The sequence below is a fragment of the Eupeodes corollae genome, chromosome 1 (genome assembly GCF_945859685.1).
Source record: "Eupeodes corollae chromosome 1, idEupCoro1.1, whole genome shotgun sequence".
Lineage (NCBI taxonomy): Eukaryota > Metazoa > Arthropoda > Insecta > Diptera > Syrphidae > Eupeodes > Eupeodes corollae.
In genome coordinates this window covers 203744547-203762711 of record NC_079147.1, presented here as the reverse complement: position 1 = coordinate 203762711, position 18165 = coordinate 203744547, and the positions used below count along the sequence as shown (strand labels likewise).

The 18165-nt window shown below is 31.7% G+C and overlaps 1 protein-coding gene across 1 annotated transcript; it reads right to left on the bottom strand.

Moving 5' to 3' along the window:
- Positions 1 to 4582: 4582 nt before the first annotated feature.
- LOC129954192 (uncharacterized) lies at positions 4583 to 7184 on the bottom strand. The gene is made up of 9 exons (XM_056067937.1): positions 6865 to 7184; positions 6464 to 6798; positions 6194 to 6411; positions 6018 to 6134; positions 5682 to 5960; positions 5419 to 5608; positions 5134 to 5349; positions 4865 to 5068; positions 4583 to 4804 (listed from the first exon to the last, which is right to left on the bottom strand). Exons 1-9 carry the CDS (start codon positions 7050 to 7052, stop codon positions 4644 to 4646), a joined length of 1908 nt encoding a protein of 635 aa, XP_055923912.1. The 5' UTR covers positions 7053 to 7184; the 3' UTR covers positions 4583 to 4643.
- Positions 7185 to 18165: the final 10981 nt, after the last annotated feature.

The following is an 18165-nucleotide window of genomic DNA, read 5'->3' as shown; positions in this document are numbered from 1 at the left end:
CTTTTTGAGGTCTTCTTATACGAAATTTTAGACATGTTTCAGAGGAATTCTGCATAGAGGCATTATTTTGTCATAAAATATACCCATCAAATTGACAGCACACTATATTGCCGCAGGCATGTGCTGTTAATAATAATGATATGCAATTTACTACACTTTTCTGATAAAAAAAATCAAGAGATTAAAATACAGACGTTGCCTCAATTGGTAATTTACCGCTTATTTACAGATTTTATACCTATGTAAGGTATCATAGGGTACGTTTTGGATTCATAAAAAAATATAACTCTACACTAATTTTATACAAGCCTTAAAAAGAGCAACAGCTTCCAAGCAATAATAACGATTTCAAAAAGTCTAACTATCGTTTAAAATGACTAAAACTTTATTTTATTTTCAATATTATTGTTGAAAACTTTAACCGACTTAAACTATTAGAACAAATACGTTCAACCCTTCTGTGCGTTTAATGTGAACTGGGTTTTAATTTGCTCACTCAGATTAAATGATTTTTGTTAATTGCGCTCTGAATTCGCTTATTTGTTTGGTTTATTGTGTAATCACTATCTCAAAAAAATAAATATTGGAATATTTTTACTGTCGGTAAGAATTAGAATTAGATGCCTAGATTATGTCAAGGTAATTGAATTTATAAATGTTATAATTGAAATTAGAACACATTCAAATGTTTAAGTAAAGTGCACGATTGTGAGCACGAATTTACTTTTGTATCCATAGACTCTGTTTATAAATAGAATTTATGTATTAAAATCTAAAATTATGCCTGCAAAATGATGCCTTCAAAAATTTAAATGCTTTTTAATTTTTTTTTTAGTTTTTTCTTTGAAATTTCGTCAAAAAATGTTGAGTTTTAAAAAGAAATAATCGAATATTTTTTTAAAAATTTAAAAAAAAGGCAATGACATTTTTGATCATCAAATATAATTAACACAGACCCTGTGAAGAAAAATTATAATTATTCAAAAAGGTTAATTAGGTCTTGAGCAAACGTTAAAAAATAACGGTTCTGCAGCAATGCAAACATGTTTTTCTTTTATTGAAAGAATGTATGTTAAGAATTTTTTTAGAGAAATTGGTTCGTTTTTGAGAAAATTTGGATTTTCGATTTTTGACTAATAAATTTGTACGTCTTTAGTCTTAAAAAATAAAACATCCAACGCGAATTAGCTTTAAACCTAAGCTAAGGACAAACAGACGAATGGAACAGGGGGAACCTACTTTTTTCGACTTCTCTACTATCGCAAAGTTGTTATTGATTAAAATCTTGAGCTCGAAAGTTGTTAAAATGCAATACTTGTCATATAGTTCGTATATATTGAAAGTGAAAATGGTAAGTAACACCTACCTTCAGAGCATATTTCTGTGATTACACTGAATAGAAAAGCCGAATTTTTACTGTAACACATCGAAAACTCGAAACTCATTTTAGTTTTTCTTAAAACTGTTGTTTTCTTTTGTTTGTCTTAAACACCCAACACTACCTTTTAAAAAATCTAGACTAAAAAATTAAAAAATGACTAATATTTTCCTTCCCAATATTAGTAAAGTAAATTTGAAAGTTTTTGACATGTATAGAGACAGTTTTGGGCTCAAAATGAGAAAGAAGCAGAAAGCTTGAAATCGTAAAGTGTATTATGGAAACAAAATTGATCTACCAGATTTAACGAAACGGCTTGTTCTGTCCAGAGAAAACTTTACATGACAACACAAATAGTATAGTGGATTTTCTTAAAAACTGAATTATATTTTTAGAATTTGGTTTTTGTGTTTAATCAATAATTGCCAAGGACACTGATTATTGCAAAGCAAATATTACTCAATAACATTCAAAATTGAAAAATAATTTTTGTTAGTTTAACACCAGTTGCTTGACTAAGTTCTAAAATGGATTTAGAACTCGATCTCGGATTATCTTTTAAATTTGGTTTTAAAAATATTTAGAACTCGAGCATTTCTTCACTTTCTTTAATTTCTTAGAACTTAGTGTAGGTACATTTATTATGGAGTTTTAAGGACTTAGAAGTCAGTTTAGTAAAACAACATACATTTTTAACATTCCATCGTGTTTCGATTTAGCGCTAAAGAATTGTGTCATTGATTGCAGTTTTAATCGATTTAAATCAATTTTCATTAGATTTTATGCCGAATGCAGTTTTTTTTTCCATTTTTTAAAGACCCAAAACATAAGTAATCCCCCCAAACAAATTGTTTGGTCAGAAACCGAAAATTCGAATTTGCTGAAAAATATTGTCTAATTTTGTTGGCTGCTTTCAATAAACCAAATGTTTGTTTTGCTCTTAAATGGTACCCCTATACATTACTATTATTTTGTTTTTTAGTTTTTTTAATAATTGATCCACGGATTTCAATAATTTCTGCACAAGCTCTTTTAATATTTTAATAATAATTGATGAGCGGAGATTTCATGTTTTTTAGAAGTCAAATGGCGCTTAGATTTTCGAAAGCAAACTTTTATTTGAAGATATATATTTAAATCTTTAAATACATGACATATTTTAAAGGACTCTTTGGATACATGAGCAAGTTCGTGCGACCCAGTGGTGCATTTTATTTTTGTATTTTCAATATTATTTTGAATTGTTTGCTTTTAAATTGTTTTGCTTATTCGGTTTTTATAAATTTACAATTGAATTGATTAACATAATATCTACGATAAGAATGTCAATATACCTTAACATTACAGAAATTGACCTTATGACTTTCTTGGACCGTTCATAGAATTCAAGTTACCGTAGCAAGAGTTAAGATTTCGCGTCCGTAGTTGGGAAAACATTTAACAACACGAATTTTAAACTTGTACATTTGTTCAACGATAAGTATTATGGCCTCATAAAAACACATAATGTCCACACCGACAACTTCTGTTAACAAAAACAAATGTCTACCTATGGACATATTTGACGTTTGAGACTTGAAGTTTTTTCTTGACAAATTTCAGGCTCTAAATATTTTGAGACTGAAATTTAAACCAGAGTTCTAACGCCAGAGAACTTAAGAACTGAGTTAGAACTCAACCGAATTTTTCTGTTGTTTTTAATATTGAAATTTAAATGATACGAGTACCTACTATGGACAAAACCAAATTTTTATTTTAAAGTTACTGCAACAATATATTCACTGAAACGGCTATTCGGGCTATTGTGACTAAACCACCAACACGCTTAAGTGGAGTTAGTTTAGTTTAGGTTAGGTTATAGTGGCTGTCCAAGATGGAAACGGACACACTTAGGCCAGTTTAATGGCCCATTGTGATACCACATGAATCTTGAGGCTTCCTCCTAAGCTCAATGGAACCAGCTTGAGTCCCTTACAAAACGTGAGAGGCTGATTATACCGATATGATTTAGATCGTTAAAGAAGAATTCTCCCAAGTAATTCTTGCATTTTCGAGCTAGAGTGGGGCATGTGCAGAAAAGATGAAGAACCGTTTCGTCCTCTTCCTCGTCTATAGAGCTTCTGCAAAAGTCATTTGAGAATACGCCTGGTCTCGTGGGGTGCTTTCCTATTAAACAGTGTCCGGTTATGGCACCTATTATCGAGCTTATATGCGATCTGCTTAGAGAGCAAGCACCTTGAACGTTTTAAATCCAGTGTTACTTGGAGTGCGAACTGAAGAAAATATCGCAGCTTTATCGGCCACTGTAAATGATGACCATCAATTATCGATTCGTCGCTGCCGTTCGCAGCAATTGGACCTCTGTTAGTCAACAACGTGAACAATTTTGTGGAAGGATTTACGTGTGATGCCTTTCAAAATACACCTGGGGCAAGAATTGAAGCCGAACGAGCTACTGTAACGTGAAATTTTTGGTGAATGGGCTCTTGGAATATTAGTCGAAGATCCACTTTTTTACCTGCTTCAACGCATTGGAAGACAACATTGAAGCATTTGTTAGTGAGATACCGGCCGAAATGTTTGAAAGAGTATGCCAAAATTTGTCTAAGCGAGTTGACCATTTGAGGCGCAGTCAAGGTCAACCATTCATAAAATAATCTTCAAATATTTAACTATATGGACCGTACTATTGATTCAAATAAAGATCTCTTGTAACTTCCTGAATTTTATGTGTTCGTTTTTTAACTTTTCTATGGCTTTTAAAAATCACCCTTTAGTTATATTACAGTAATGAAAGTCTTATTGTGTATTTTTCTTTTTTAGTACTAATTCTTCGATTTTTTGTAAAGGAACTTGGATTATTAATGTAACCTACGAGTACATCATAAACAAGTAATCAACAAATTAGATCAACCAGATTAAACGCATGGTCTGATTTTTTATAATTACTGGCTTATTGCAAGTGAATTTCAAGAAAATGATCAATTAAACGATTTATTTTACTTCCCGATTGTCGGGTATGCTAAATTATTCAAAAATGTTTTGCGTTGCTTCTACAGCTATTATCGAAAGTAATGGAAGATTTATAAGCAGTTTTAGTTCAACAACTTCCGCATATATATATTTTTAAAATTAATACCCTAGACACAGCAAGAATCTTATAATCCCAACCTCTATATATTTTAGATAGTTCAAGAATTCGTCTTACAAGGCAAACAAAAGTTTAGATTTTATTTCACATAAAACAAAAGTTCAATTTCAACTTTTATTGATCATCATGCTTTTTCTTTACTCCTGGCATATAATTACGACATCTTGGAAAATGTTTAGGAGTGGGCACCCATTCATCTGGTTCACCAACTTGGAAAAATAAACCCATACCTGTGGTCAAATGAAGCTCATAATGGCAGTGCAATAGCCAAATTCCTACAACCAAATATTTAAAAATGTATTGCTTTTAAGTGTTCGTCCTTCATTTTAAGTTACCTGGATTATTTGCTCTAAATCGAGTCACGACCACTCCATTCATTGGTACTGAGACAGTATCCTTCCAAACAGGTCGTCTTTTCCGAGATTTACCAGCGTATTCAATAGCTTCGGTGAGATTTTTGGTGTTATCGGTCATCCCCATTACGAGGAAACGATATCCATGCAAATGAAAGGGATGATCTAGACCGTTAACATTTGCCTCTGACAAAAAAAGATAAATCTGTTTTAGTTATAAAAATTAAAATAAATCAAAATTTATAACTCACCGTCATGCAAAGCCATTTCCACAATGCTGTTTGTTTTTACTTTGATTATATGAATGCATTCACGAGTGAATTCTCCATCACATTTCTCTGGACAATGACTTCTAGCGCAAAATTGGCTTTTATCAACTTCAGAATATTGGGTGAGTATTGGTGTTGCAGGAAATATCAAACTTATGTTGTTCACAATTCCTTCTGCAATAATATCTCCCTCAGGATCTATGTATGTTTTAAGAATTGGTCAGAAAATCTTATGAAATTTTAAAATCTGAACACAATCTAGCTCACTATCAAATCGTCGGTATTTTCCTGGCTGGAATCCTTCTGAAACTGGAAAAATGTGATTGGAAAATGAAAATACAAATTTGTAATCAGGTGTTTTGGTGGCAAGATTCGAATCTTTTTCCAATGCTGTCAGATCAGCAACGCAGTATTCTTTGTCATTATCGAAACATGTTGCTTTAGGATGATTTAGACGCTAACAAAAAAAAAATTCAAATGTATATGTATATATTCTGTAGAATTTTAGAATAATCACAGAAATATCTTACATATCCAATGGGATAAGTTGAATTGTAGTCGGGAAAAGGAGGTTGTTCTTTATTTCTGTCTGAATCATCGGTAACATAACGTAACAAGGCAAAGGAGTCAAGCGGTTGTGGTTGAAACGTATTGCCGCCACGTATTCGAATCCAATAATCACCTTCAGAATGGTTGGTATTGATAACGAGATCATATCTTTCTCCAGAATTGGACAAGAGGGTGTCAATTGTGACACCTTCAACTTCATTTGAATCGGTTGCTATTATCGTCATGTTATGTTTTTCGATCTTGGATATTTGAAAATTGGAAAAATGAGTCTATTGGCCTAATCAATAAATGCTTACCTGCAATTGAACAGTATCAGTCAATGACACAGAATTTATCAGATTGAATCTATATCGTTTTCCTGGTTTGACATAATAAATAGTGACGGGAACTTGGTAGTGCTTGAAGGTATCTTTCTGCAAATCAATTATTTAATACAATTTGCATAAACTTAAGTTCACCAAAAAGTCCTTACATCCACATAAGTTCCCAGTCCATTAATCAAATATGAGTCAGGGTATGTTTCACCCTTAGGAAGACCTGGGAAGGAGTTTTCCGCATATCCATGCTTCCAGTCGGAGATAAGAATATAATGTTCTGGTAGATCGTAGTCGTATGCATAAATATTTTGATTATCTTCATCCGGTTCTCGAATGATTAACGCTCCATATTGGCCATTCAATTTGTGGTGTCCTTAAGAAATTAATTTTAATTAAGTCTTTTGCCAAATGAAATTCAACCTCACCTGAATGTGAATGGTAAAAGTGCGTTCCAGGTTCTGTTGCATAAAACCTATATCGAAATGTAGAATCGAAAATTATGGGACATTGTGTCGCGTGCGGTACACCATCCATGAAGGGAGTCTCCACCATGTGTAGTCCATGCCAATGAATTGCAGCAGCTGACCCATGAGCCAAATTTTTAACGTCAATTATGATGAGGTCCCCATTGCAAATATGAAGAGCAGGGCCAGGTATCATTCGATTGATACTCATTACACCTTTTTGGTAGCCATCGCCAACAATGCATTGTGGCTTAAAACAATCAGAAACGACTCCTTCCTCACATTTTCCGCAAGCTCTGTTTTATGTTTATTGAAATATAATAAAATAATAATAAAAATACAAAATAAACTTGTTTACTCACGGTCCCATTGCGTGATAGAGTTCCAAAGTCCACTCAAAGTAGCACACCCGAGTCTGATTTTTAACACATTTAGAATTACATTTTTCTCCAGGATATTGTGTCAAATTGATAAACTGAGACTCTCCTAAGCTTAACTCGGCAAAAACTAAAAAAATTAACGCCACAGAATATGTGAACTTTTCAATCATTTTCTTTTCCCAAGTTTGAATTTTAAGACAGAAGCCCCTTCACCAACTTGAACAGAAACCCACGAACTAAAACTAAAACGTTTACAAAGTTTTCAAATCTTCTTATACACAAGCTAGGGTACAATCCTGCGTGCGTTGATCGCTTATAATATATTTTAATAATATTCAAAGAAAAAACAACCTATTACCATTGCACATGCTTCTGATGTGTCAAAATATTTTTACTAAATAAATTAGTTGTTTTTTTATTTCATTTAATTGGTGGTGAAATCAGATATTTTAAAATTACAATAATTTACGAACTGAGATTGCATGGAGTATTTCTGAGAAAATAATATACAAATTTACACCGGATTAGGTGTTTCATAATTGCACTTGAATGGCATGGAGCCATAAAGTTGAGTTCAAATTTCGTTTTATAGTTGAACACTCAAACAAGTTTGTATTTTCTCGCAGTCCTTAAGTTTCTCTTCATATAATTTCTTTTGGAGTTGGGTGGCCTTTTTCATCAGCCCCCGAAGTTGGTTACTTCTATTAGAACCATATCACAGCAATCCTCTGGGGGATTTAAAGGAATACAAAAAGTCTGGTAGGCGACCCACGCTGATATCCTCCCTTGAGAACCCCTTAAAACTACTATTTCTTAAATTTTTGTAAAATAAATACGATTGTGTTAGGGTTATTCGTTTAATATTTTGTATTTTTAGTTTTTAAGATAAAAGCGTTTATTTTTACGTAACCCAGAATATTTACCCCAAGTCAATATCGAATATTTTAATTTGAGTAAAAAACATTTTTTTAAATAATGAGTTATAGTTTAAGGGCTGGAATTCGACATCTGTCAGAATAAGTTCTTATAACAATTTTTTTGTCAGTTGAAAAACATTTACGAAAATGGATTGCTCAACTATCGAACAAAGCATACACATTTTTAAAACCTACTACAAAAATGGAGATTCTGCCACAACCATGACATATTGTGGTTTAAGAGGAGATTATGGTTAACATAATCGTCCAACTACGCACGCAATTGCCAAATTGTGAAGAAATTGGAAGAGAATGTATTAATTACAGATATTGTTAGGCCTGTGCATCATCGTTTCGCTCGTACCACTGAAAATATCGCTGCCAGATGTAAAAGTGTTGCTGAAAACCCGAATGTATCGATTCTTCGTCATCGTTCTCTGGAATTAGGACTGTCTTATGGCACTCACATTAAGGCGCATTTTGCATTTTGAACCTACATCCATATAAAATCCAGCTGACTGGGTGCTTGGACAACCGGCGCGCTGGAGGCGATTTTTCGAACAAAATTTTCTTCTGCGACGAACACATTTCTCACTCGGTGGGTATGTTAATAGATAAAATTATCGTATTAGGGGTTCTGAAAATCCTCAAAGTATTGTAGAAAAGCTATTACATCGACGAAAAGTCACTGTTTTGTGCGCTCTTTGGCTCGGAGGAGTAATTGAACTTTACTTCTTCCAAAATGACGATGGAACGACTGTCACCGTCAATTCGGAGCGTTATGGTATTGAGGAATACGACTTGGAGAATAGATGGTTTCAACATGGCTTTATTGCAAGAGACATTTCCTACCGCGAAACTTCTCGTCGCGGCGATATCAAGAGGAAACCAAGATCATGTAATTTGACACGGCTGCTTTTTGTAAGGGACTACGGGATAAACCTTTAATATTTGGGCACTAAAAAACCAACATTCATCAAGTTATAGTGGCCGAAAACTACATCAAACGAATCGATACTTGCAACAATTTGCGTAGTGGTTATTTGAATTATGTAGTGTTTTAAACATAATGCCATCGTTCAAACTGTATAATAAAGTATTATAACAATCAAGATGTGATTTTAGAACAGATCCGAGTGATTTTTTTAAATCAAAAATGTAAAAAATTGGTTACCCTCAAACATCTCTCCACTTGGTCAAGTCAATAATATTTTTAACTGCCATGTTACACTGAGTTTTTGCCATATTTTCAGCACTTAATAGAATGGCAATATTGTCATTGTCATTTACTGACAAATTTTTTGTAACAATTTCAATGTTTAATCTTGAAATGTGTTGACATATTTTTTCAATGTTGAAGTAACAGAACGCTAGCTTTCTTTCAATTTTAAAATGTCACAGTTTGCAAAATCGTGTTTAGTTATTAAAAAGTGAGTATAAAACATAGTAACAAAATACAAGTCGAGAGTTTTTAAATGAATATCAAAATAGGTATACTAAAGTTTCTTTTAAAAAAAAGATATTTAATTCCCAAAATTTAGTGAAACCTTAGCAATAATATGAACGTTCAAAAATGGAAGGATATGGACCCAACTGAGAATCGTCAGCTCTTCCACTTTGACTTGAAAATTTATAGTTTAAAATTTTAGGATTTTTCGTTGTCAACAAGTGACCGTAAATGAATTCCCTGCCACAATTGTCAATTAAATACTGGCAAATATTTTTGTTTTCGAAATATTTCTGAAAATTAAATCAGCATCAAGGAAAAGATGTCAATTTTCGTGTATTTTCCTACAATTCTACAAAATTGTTTATAAAACAGATTTTGAAAATTGTCAAGTTGTAAATAAATAAATTGTCACCTATTGTCATTGTCAATATTTATTAAATAAGCCCCTAATCCCAAGCTTAACTAAACCAAACGTCACTCAAAATCATACAAATTAAAACAAAAAATACTACAACGTTATGAAAATTGAAAAATCTCCAACAGCAATTTTTTTCAAAAAATAAAATTTTGAATTTTTAAGAACAGAGATACAATTCCTTGATCCAAAAGTTTTACTTAGTATTTCGAATTTTTAAATTTATTGCTTCCAATCTTTATAAGGATGTTCTATAAAATAAAATATAGCTTATTATAAAATGATTTGTCATCCCTAAAATTTTAAAGCCCAAAATGGAAAGTACTAATCCTGCTTGCATCCTAGTTTTTGAATTTGGCTTGAATGTTGACGAGAATGCTAGAGGTAGGCCTGCAAAGTATACCGTTATCCAGTTTGCGGTAACAAAAGTAAACGTAAATAAAACACATATAAAATATTCTTTTTTATGATATTTCTTCTTTATTATAAACATTGAACAGTGGCATTATGTGTGACATACTAAATAATTTAGAAGACTTCAACGCAAGTTTCAGGTAATTTTTGTCAATTTATTGCCACATTTTGGGCAGTATCTCAGCCATAACCTGTCGAATGTTAGTTTTAAAGTGCTCATGCGTTTAACTGCGTAAACACGATCATCGCGTAGCCCTACACAAATCGTTAAATCAAATGATGTTGGTGGCCAGTTGAATTGCCAGTACGAGAAATTACGCGCCCAGGAAATGTTGAGTTGTTGAAACCACATATTCCCCAAGTCGTATTCATCAATAGCAGGCAAATTAAAGTCGGTTATCATATGATCATAGAGCTCCGAATTGACTGTGACAATCGTTCCATCGTTATTTTCGAAGAAGTAAGGTCCATTCACACCTCCGGACCAAAGAACGCACCAACGAGTGAGAATTCGTAGCGGAAGAAAATTTTATTCGAAAAATCGCCGTCCACCGTCTGATGGTCAAGCACTCATTCGACGTATCTATGACGTTGTGAATGGTCAGCTGGCTTCAGTTGTTGTGTGAGCTGGACTTTATATGGATGTAGATTGTAGGTCCAATTACAAAATACACCATAATGTGTGGTGCCGTAAGACAGTCCTAGTTCCTGTAAACGTCGTGGAATTGACACATTCGGGTCTTCGGCAACACTTTCACTTTGAGCAGCGATATAATATAATTTAGTTTATTTATAGTAATTCCGGAAGTTTCAAATATTTTTAAATATTTGGTCAAAGTTTCCCCCAAACAAACACGAGCACTTGTCAATAAGATATTTAATTTCAAATTGCTGTTTTTATTTCAATACAAATTTAACAAAATAATCGCGGAAAGCTTTTTTTTAAATTCAAAAATTAATTCATGTTAAAAGATATTTGTTGTACTTACTCGTATACATGAAAGTACGCGTAGCCATTTTAATGCTTTTATTTTCATTTCACGTGGTTGGACTTGGAGGCTTCAGTTCTCGGCCCATTATTGAAATAACAACTTATTCAATTGCCTTTAAATATATTATGTATGTACATAAAAAAACGTACCCACTCTTCATTCCCAATTGGGTAAATCTTAAATTAAAAAAAAAGTCTGTTAACTTTTTGTTTCATGAATTAATTCAAGCCACATCTAAGTTGTCATCGTCATCAGTATTTATTATTTTTTTTTTCTCCGAACATTTGACGCAAATCCTCTCGAAATGAAAACTCCTACATTTTCATCTTAAATCTGAAGGATGTTTTATTAAAAGAACAAAACTGACATCTTATGAAGAAGGCCTCCCGTATAGCTTCCCGTCCGACCTGAAGAGGGTTCTATACTCCATTTTTACTCATAAAAAAGAATAATAACACAACAGGTTGCTTTATGGGTGGTGATGTATGTATGTATGTACGTATGAAACAAATAATAAAGAAACATCGCCAGGCTATCTGTTCCATTAAGTTGAAGGCTCCTGTCACTTGTCTTGCCAGGTGAAACAGTGATGTATGATATCAGGCAGGCAGGGGTGTGCTAATTATGTTTTATAGGTATAAGTGTATGAATATATGTTTTTTCCGAAGTGGATTTTTTACCTAGTGTGGATTTACTTTGAAATATTTTGGGTTTAAAAATTATGGTAGATCTTAGCAATTTGTTGTTGCAGAGGAATTTTATTAGCATTTTCAAGCTGGTTTTTAATTTATTGTTAACTTTAGATTTCGGAATTTTTAGTTTTAAATAGACGTAGGGTTAAAAAAAAACATATAATTAATTTTATTAAGATTATTTTCAAAACACTCAATAGTCTCAACTCACTTTTTTCTTCTAGTTTTCAAATTTGCTATTTAAAAAAATTACAAACTTCTTCGGTAGTTTTCAAGAAAACACAAGTAATGAACCGATATATTGATCAAAAAAGTATACCAACAAAAATATAAGTAGGTATGTGTAGTAAATATGTACATATCTATAGAAAACCCATATCGATGTCATTTCAAGGCTACAGCTGTATGACTATACCATTACTGGTAATTCTTAAGGTATTCTTATTTTTTGTGAAGGCTTCATAAGGACAACAAAGGAAGGTAAAGACAATCATGTACCTATACGTGTTTTCACAAATGGACGGGCAAACACTTAAAGATTCCCTGATCAAATTCTAAGAACCACCTGTGAACAGGACCATCAATTTTACTCTCACTCGTATATTTATATTCTTTTCTTAGTGAGCTTCAAATTTATAATTTGTAAAGCTTTACACAATTTCTATTTTTTATCTTTTTTTTTTGTGTTGCTGTCTGAAAGTATCTTAGCATAAAAAATAAAAAGATAAAAATGTCTGAAATATTTTCCAGAACAGCAAAGTATGATGAAGAAGAACTCGTCACGGGTGTAACATTGATTTATTGGGGGTAAGAATGTAATATATTAACAAGAAACAAGCAAGCAAAGAGCTTACCAGCCTCAAATAATGACAGCAAAGGTCACAGAGCAAAAGTTAGTGAATCATGTTCTTGTCTAAAATAAAGAAGAAGAAGGCAGAAAAAAAAACAGTCCTGTCCTGACTATGACACACGAAGAATGACACACTGCCACATCACTTCAATTTGAAATTAAAAAATAAAATGAAAATATTTATTTTATTAAAAGTGGGTGGTTTTGAGATTGGATTTTATTTTGGTAGTTATACTCGACTTTGACCCATTTAATGCATTTTTTTTATAAATTTCTCCCATCGATTCAATATCTTAAAGTTTAAGTTTTCTGGTTTATTTAAATAAAAACTTCAAATGCACCTTTTCCAAATTCAGAGGAATATTTAATTCACACTCCTTAGATCCTTTCCTCGTCGTCGTACAATAAAATAGATATAAGAAAATAAATTCAATGCAACGGAAACACCCACATTTATCATAACTTTTTTGCCTGACTATGCACTTGACATGCTATATTGTTCTTCTTATACGACGAGAAACTATGCAATACATATATACGCCATTTGAAAGCTATTATTCTTTAGAACAATGAGCCATTTGTCCCCGCAAAGCTTTGCTATTTATATGGCATTTAAACGGAACTCATGATGCTGACATTTATTTTTTTGGAAATTAGAACTCTTTAGAACAATAAAACGGGTTATAATATGAGTTATTTGGGTGCAACCAGAAAAAAATATGAAGTGTTGATTTAGATTTAGATTTTTTGTTGTTGTTGTTTGTTGCTTTGAAAATTTGAAAATGAAATTCAAGGACATTTTCTCCGTTTTTATATTTGAATTTATGGTTTTTGATGAAAAAAAGCGGAGATAATGATGGCAGTGATTTTTCTAGCAAAAAGAATTTAAGAAGCTAGCGCATATATTTTGAGGAAACAGAAATGCTTTGTTCTTTTTTTATGACTTTATTTTTCGTTTTTTGAAATGAGTTATTCAAGAAAAAAAAAGTACTTGAGGAAAATCTTTCTATTTGGGAAAACAAAATAACTTTTTATAGAAAGATTGTGGTATGATTAAAGCAATTTTAATTAGTTACTAAGTTCAAGAGATGATTTTTTTCAAATTGGTTAAACTCAACTTTTAATGTTGCTGAGTTATTTGACAATACGTATCAAGTTTTTCGACCTTATCACCATCCACTCAAAGATTCAACTACTGTTGGTGGAGGTTCAAATTAGTTTATTTGATCAAACGAAGTTTCAATTCTTCAGTGATTGATGATAAAAGCAAAATTACACTTGCCACCATAAAGGTTTCTGTAAATTGGAAGCAAATTAATTTTAGATGAAAATCTACTCAAACTTAAATCAATTATATCATATAACTTTCCCTTAAACACCAACACAATGATTCCTTGGCTGCATATTTTGTTTTGGTATGGAATCTTAAAAAACAATAGGTTCCTAAGCAACCTCTTAGGAATGATGGAATTAATTTAGAACTGTTTTCGAATGTTCAGAGGCATGATTCGAAATAATTGTTGTTGTTCCATTGAAAGGCATATCTGTACATATTACAATAACGCCTTTTTTCAATTATTAAAGAGTGAACGTCCCAAGAAGTGCACCAAATAGTATTATATCAAATAGTTAAGAGTACATAGATTCCAAAGTATAAAGATTACGTAACATATTTGAATTGCGTTCGATAAACCCCAACATTAAGTTACCTTTTGCTACGAAAAATCTAAATGCTTAGCTTTTGGTTAAAAATTACACCAATGTCCTTTTGAGAGGTTACAGTTAAGAAAAATGTATTGTTTATTTAATAAGAAATGTAAATTTATAAATGATTTCGAGACAAAGTTAAACTTTAATATTTTGCAATATTAAGGTATATGGAGTTAATCAAACACCGATTCGATAATCTCAAGATCTACCTGGAATAAAATGCAATCTTGTTCTGCATACATTAGGCACTTTGAATTTAAAAATACGTTGAGAATGTCATTGATAAATAATATCAAAATTAGAGGACCGAGATGGCGAAAGAATGTTATTAAAACGCACAAATTGAATGCGATCCGATAAATATTTAATAATAATATAATAAATAGTAGTACCCGTGGCATGATGGTTAGTGCGTTGGACAGTCATGCCAGAGGTCTTTGGTTCAATCCCTGCCTGTAAAATTTAAAGTATTTTTCACCGGTACTGACTCTTTGGAGGAATTGACAAAATCCTCCAAAAGTAATTTATTCTTGTCATGAAAAGTGTTTTCTCAAATTAGCCGTTGGAATTCGGCATAAAACTGTACAAAAGAATGGTTGAGAGTTGTTAGCCAAGAGGCTCTAGTTTTTAACAGACTTTTGAGCCACCTAATAATGTTTTTATTTATGAGTAGTAAATCTTGATTTACCGGACCAAATGCATAAGAGAAACACACAACATCAAATTGATACAATCTTCCTCAAGTCCATACATCATTAGAAAAAAAATTAAGATTTGTGCCATGTTGGAATAGAGCAATAATGCTGTGAGTATTAAAAACCGGAGCAATCTTTCCTAAATTGCTTTTTTTTTTACTTTTGGAACTGTAGTTATCTTACAAATAGGGTGATAGTTGAAAACTAACCGCCTATTGCCTGATTTATAAATTACTGTTTCCATGTATTTAAAAAATCACCACTTTCAAAGGAAAAAATTGTATTACTCTAGCATACCTCTAAAGAATAATAGGAACGACTTCAGCCATGTCAACTTTGAAAGATTCAAACTTCCAATATTAAAATAGCTATCATAGTAATTTATTGATAAGAGTTAAAACATCTCTTCTCTGTTCACTGGTGAAATTTTTTGCCATCTCCGAGTGAAATAATCTGCGTGAAAATTAAAATGTCTTCTCGTTTCGTTTATATAGTTTCATGCTAAATACCTCTTGGCTCTTCTGCCAAAATTAAAATTTGAAGAACTCCTTATTAAAAATTAAAATTGAGCGAACTGCAAAAATCATTATTTTGGAATAGTGCCGATAAACTAATGATTTTGTTTACTTGCGTGCTTATGCTTCGAATACAAACGAATTCTGTTTTAAAAACTAAATGCCATCTTTTATTTTAAATCTGCTTAATGGTGTCAAAAGAAAAATGGAAGAATATTGTATCTTGTCTACTTCTCTGATTCAATGATTAGTGATGCTGCAGTTATCATAAGCCATTCAAAGCTCGTACTTGAAGATTCCCAGCATCCAACCGTTAAATGTATGTGTATGCAATGTTTTTAACTTATTTATAAACATGTGTGTTGACTATTAAAAATGTAACTTTAACTAACTATTTAACTATGACTCGAAATTAACTCGGATAAATTATTTTAAAATTTCTGTTGAGATGAAATGATTTTTCGGTTACCTGGAATCTTAGTTGATTATTTTTTAGATACTATCCTACTGCACGTATTAAAAACTTTGAATAATTGTCCGAATTTAAAAACATTAAAAAATAATGGAAATAAGGCCTGTTTGAAGTTTAATCTCGCGAAGAGTGATGAGATGAGAGTGTTTAACTTCAAAACGGCTATGTGACTTATTAAAAGATTGTTTTACTGTCAATTCATTTCGAAAACTGAGTATGATTTAAAAACTGATCCCCATATGTTTTTAGTAGTGTATAGTTTATAATGAACATAAATTTGACAGATACCAGCAATGATGACGTTTCAAAATTCTTCAAGCCATCTTCCAGAGTCAGTTTCGCTTATTTGCATATTATTTTATTGTTCTTTTCAACGAGTCTCTGAAATGTTCTAAGTTTCTAGATCTTTGGGAGTACTCATACCTAAAAACCAATACATACAAAAAAAAGTTCTGAGAATTTTGTTACTAATTATTGTCCTGAATTGAAATTGTCTGCTATTTCTAAATTGTTTAAATCTCTTGTCAGTGATTTAACTTCTGATAAATATTCTTCTATTTTATATAAAAATCAACATGGGTTTTGTGAAAAAAATCTAAAATTTCTAATATATTACAATTCTCTACTTTTTGTTTGGATGCACTTGAAAAACTCTCAATCCGATTGCATCTTATCTTAACAGACTTTAGCAAGGCAATTGAAAAACTTAGTCATGAATCCTTTTTAATAAATAAAGCAATAATGGACTTAACGAACGTTTCGTTATGTGGATTTTGTCATATCTTAAATATAGATATTATAGCTTCATATTCAGGAGTAACCCTTCATGTCAATTTAAATTCAATTATGGGATACCTCAAGGGGGTCACCTTGGTCCTTTGCGGTTTATTTTGTTTATTTCCCTTCTGTTTTTAATGATTCTTTATAGCTTATTTATGCATTCATGAAGGATTGTAAAGAGCTCCAAGAAGATCTAAAGTACTGTTAGAAATGGTGCAATAAAAATTGTTTGGTTTTTGTAGTTTACAAATGTAAAACAAAATGTTTTAGATGTTATGACTATATGTTGAATTTATCACGTTTGAATAGTTTATCCAGTTTTTCTACCAGTTATGTTGTATTAGACTTAAAATTAACGCTTACTGATCGTATAGTTATATTATAAAAAAGCTAACAAAAGATCTTAACCAGATTTCCGTGATCCATGTGTTTTAAAATTGTGTATGTTTCTTTTGTCAGGCCAATCATTGAGTATGTGCGCTGGCGTTGAATAGGCTTCATACAATTTCGTTATTTTAGTTTTTTTTCCCTGGGCTAATAGACTTTTATTACCTCCGTACATCCAAAGGCTTCCCCTGATAAATCCCCAATCTCTTTCTGGTCACAGATAATACTTGTTGTTTTGCTTTACATCTTGTGTATTTAATGGAACGATTTTGTGTCCATTGTCAATTGTATTTCAATCTGTGTCGATTGTTTTTAATTCTGTGTCAGGCTTGCTTAAGATAGAAATTATCCCTTAGAATTATTTTAGCGGTTTAAGTTTGGATTTAGGTTAAGATTTACCTAACATATTTAAAAGATACATTTTTGTAATTACTAAATTACTTAAATACATCTTAATTTAAAAACAAATGTTGCTACTCAACAGTCCGATGAAACTAGGCTCTAGTGACTAACAACTGTCAATTACTCTTGTGTGCGAGTAATGTTATCAGGTATATAAGACACCTAATGTTTTAAGCCGGATCTAAACTCTTCATGACAAGTATTACAGTACCCGTGAAAAAGTCAATAGACCTCTGGCATGACACTCCTTCACACGCGTATTACACTTTCTTAATTTAGTTATTTTAAAAAAGATAGATTTAAATTTAAAAACTTTTATTAATTAATTAGTTAAATGTTAAACTTGTATGTTTACCAATTAACCTAAGTTTACATAGGTATCAAGTTTTAAAATGTTTTTTGTTTTCACAGAACAAATTTATTTATTGTTTTTCTTGCCTAGACTATAACCCAAATATATATACAACAGAAGATGGTATAATTGGTCATAAAGTCGTAGATTGTAAGCATCGCGTGCAATGTTTTGTTTTTATAGAGTCAACAATTTATTTATGGCCATAGTTGATAGACTTTTAATTGCAAAACAAAATAT

Excerpts from the sequence above, each read along its gene's own strand:
- LOC129954192 (XM_056067937.1), bottom strand. The coding sequence starts at position 7,052 with ATGATTGAAAAGTTCACATATTCTGTGGCGTTAATTTTTTTAGTTTTT. Across the intron at positions 5,350-5,418 it reads AAAATACCGACGATTTGATA|ATCCTGAGGGAGATATTATT; the intron begins GTGAGCTAGATT and ends AAACATACATAG. Across the intron at positions 5,069-5,133 it reads GGAAATGGCTTTGCATGACG|AGGCAAATGTTAACGGTCTA; the intron begins GTGAGTTATAAA and ends TTTTTTTGTCAG.